Genomic DNA, 1691 nt, shown 5'->3' with positions numbered 1-1691 from the left:
GCAGTCCTCCAAACGACCAATGAATTTTAGATCTTTACTACAAAAGGTCTAGAAAACAGTCTATAGGCCGGTGGCACCAGCAAGACAGGAGAGCTTGTTGAATGCGGATCTCAGGCCCCACCCAAGGTCCCAAAATGATTAGTATGAATGTCAAGGTTAGACCGAAGCCAACTGACATGAGAGCAAGTTAGGATGATGTGAGTCCAAAGTGGACACACGTCCTTAGTCTCTGCGAGCCCAATAACGAAGTGATGTTTAAGCGCCATCCGAGCAAGGTGGGGCAAGGCTCGACCTTGTCAAAGAAGTTGAAGTATTAGCTTTATCATTTATAACAGACAGATGAGAGTTCCACACAGTACAAGCTCACCTCCACAGTCTCCCTACCTCTCAGGCAATGCTCACAATTATTCTTGGTGTCTCTCCAACGTCTATCTGCTACAATATAAAACCCCTTCTGACACGGTAGCGGCCCCTGACATCTTAGCCAAGAATTAGAGTCGTGGATTAAAGAAAACAGTCATGCACACACGAATTTGAATACAGAACGAAGGTTGGAGTCAAGCCTCCCCTGACTTCCAGCAGCAGAAGGAAGCACCCCAAAGACCCTAAGAGAACCTCCAACCTCCCACCTCTCCTTTCGCGCCCCAGATCTCCCAGGGCCGGCCCTGAAGAGAAGAAGCCCCGCCCCCACATTTCCGGGCGAGGCTGATCACGTGGTTGTCACCAATAACAACCCGGCATTGCTCCCGCCCGCTGGCTAAGGCTCGCGAGCGACAGTCGACTTCACCAATGGACTTGGGAAGGTATTCTGAGCGACAGCCAAAATCACCAATCAATATGAGGTAGGCTTGTGTCTAAGGCGGGACTCCGAGTACGGAAGCTGCCGCGGGACAAGAGGAAAAGAGAGAGGGAAAGATCGGGTGAAAGGGCCACAGGCAGGTGAGAACCCGAGAGAGCCCATCGTGTGCAGCGCGGTGGGGAGACACCGGGCTCTGGGCTAGAAAGGGTGCAGGACGCTGCAGAAGAAGGCGGCTGGGTTCTGGTCGGGGTGGAGGGAGCGAGCGCATTTAAAGGGGCCGAGGCCCAGAAGCGAGTAGACATTTAAAGGGACAGGTGCTTCAAAGAGAAGAGACATTTAAAGGTGCAGGTGCCCAAGATAGAGCAGACCCCGAGGAGCCGAGCTCGGCGGGTAGAAGACTTTTGAAGTGGTAGGTGTTCTGGACAGCAGGACATTTTGAGGAGACTAGAATCAAGCTTAGAAGACACTTAAAAAGGCATGGGCCGGGGTCTGGGAACGGGTTCGTCCACGAGGCAGGGATAAAGCAGTCGCTTGTTAAGGGCCTGGTAAGAAAGACCAGGCACGCCTGCACTCCCCCATTGTCCTTTCTGGCTCCTCCAGGTTCCCTCGACCCCGGACCCCCTCTTCCCTGGCTATGGCCCACAGTGCCCTTTAGACCTGGCGGGACTCCCCTGCTTACGACCCCTGTTTGGGGGTCTGGGTGGCTACTGGAGGGCCTTGCAGAGGGGCAGAGAAGTCAGGACCATGGCATCTAGGGCCTCTGAACCTCCCCCAGGGCGCAGCGTGACAGCGGGCATCATCATTGTTGGAGATGAGATCCTCAAGGTGGGTCTGGGACGACCAGGGGGGAGGGCGCGGCGTTCTCCCGTCCTTAAGAGCCTGCTCCACATTG

General features: G+C 54.8%; 1 protein-coding gene across 4 annotated transcripts in view; it reads left to right on the top strand.

The window, feature by feature from the left end:
* Positions 1-823: 823 nt before the first annotated feature.
* FLAD1 (flavin adenine dinucleotide synthetase 1) overlaps positions 824-1691 on the top strand; it is a 5476-nt gene continuing 4608 nt past the window's right edge. Inside the window, exons 1-2 of one of the 4 annotated variants that reach the window (XM_025040897.1) lie at positions 824-842; positions 1400-1624. In XM_025040897.1, coding sequence (XP_024896665.1) covers positions 1544-1624 — 81 coding nt within the window. In that variant the 5' untranslated portion in view covers positions 824-842; positions 1400-1543. The other 3 variants (XM_006923550.2, XR_001517931.2, XM_015598375.1) reach the window with 3 other exon arrangements.

This window comes from Pteropus alecto, unplaced genomic scaffold, assembly GCF_000325575.1.
Source record: "Pteropus alecto unplaced genomic scaffold, ASM32557v1 scaffold49, whole genome shotgun sequence".
NCBI lineage: Eukaryota > Metazoa > Chordata > Mammalia > Chiroptera > Pteropodidae > Pteropus > Pteropus alecto.
Note: the sequence above shows the minus strand (reverse complement) of the source record. Positions and strands in the feature narration are given on the sequence as shown.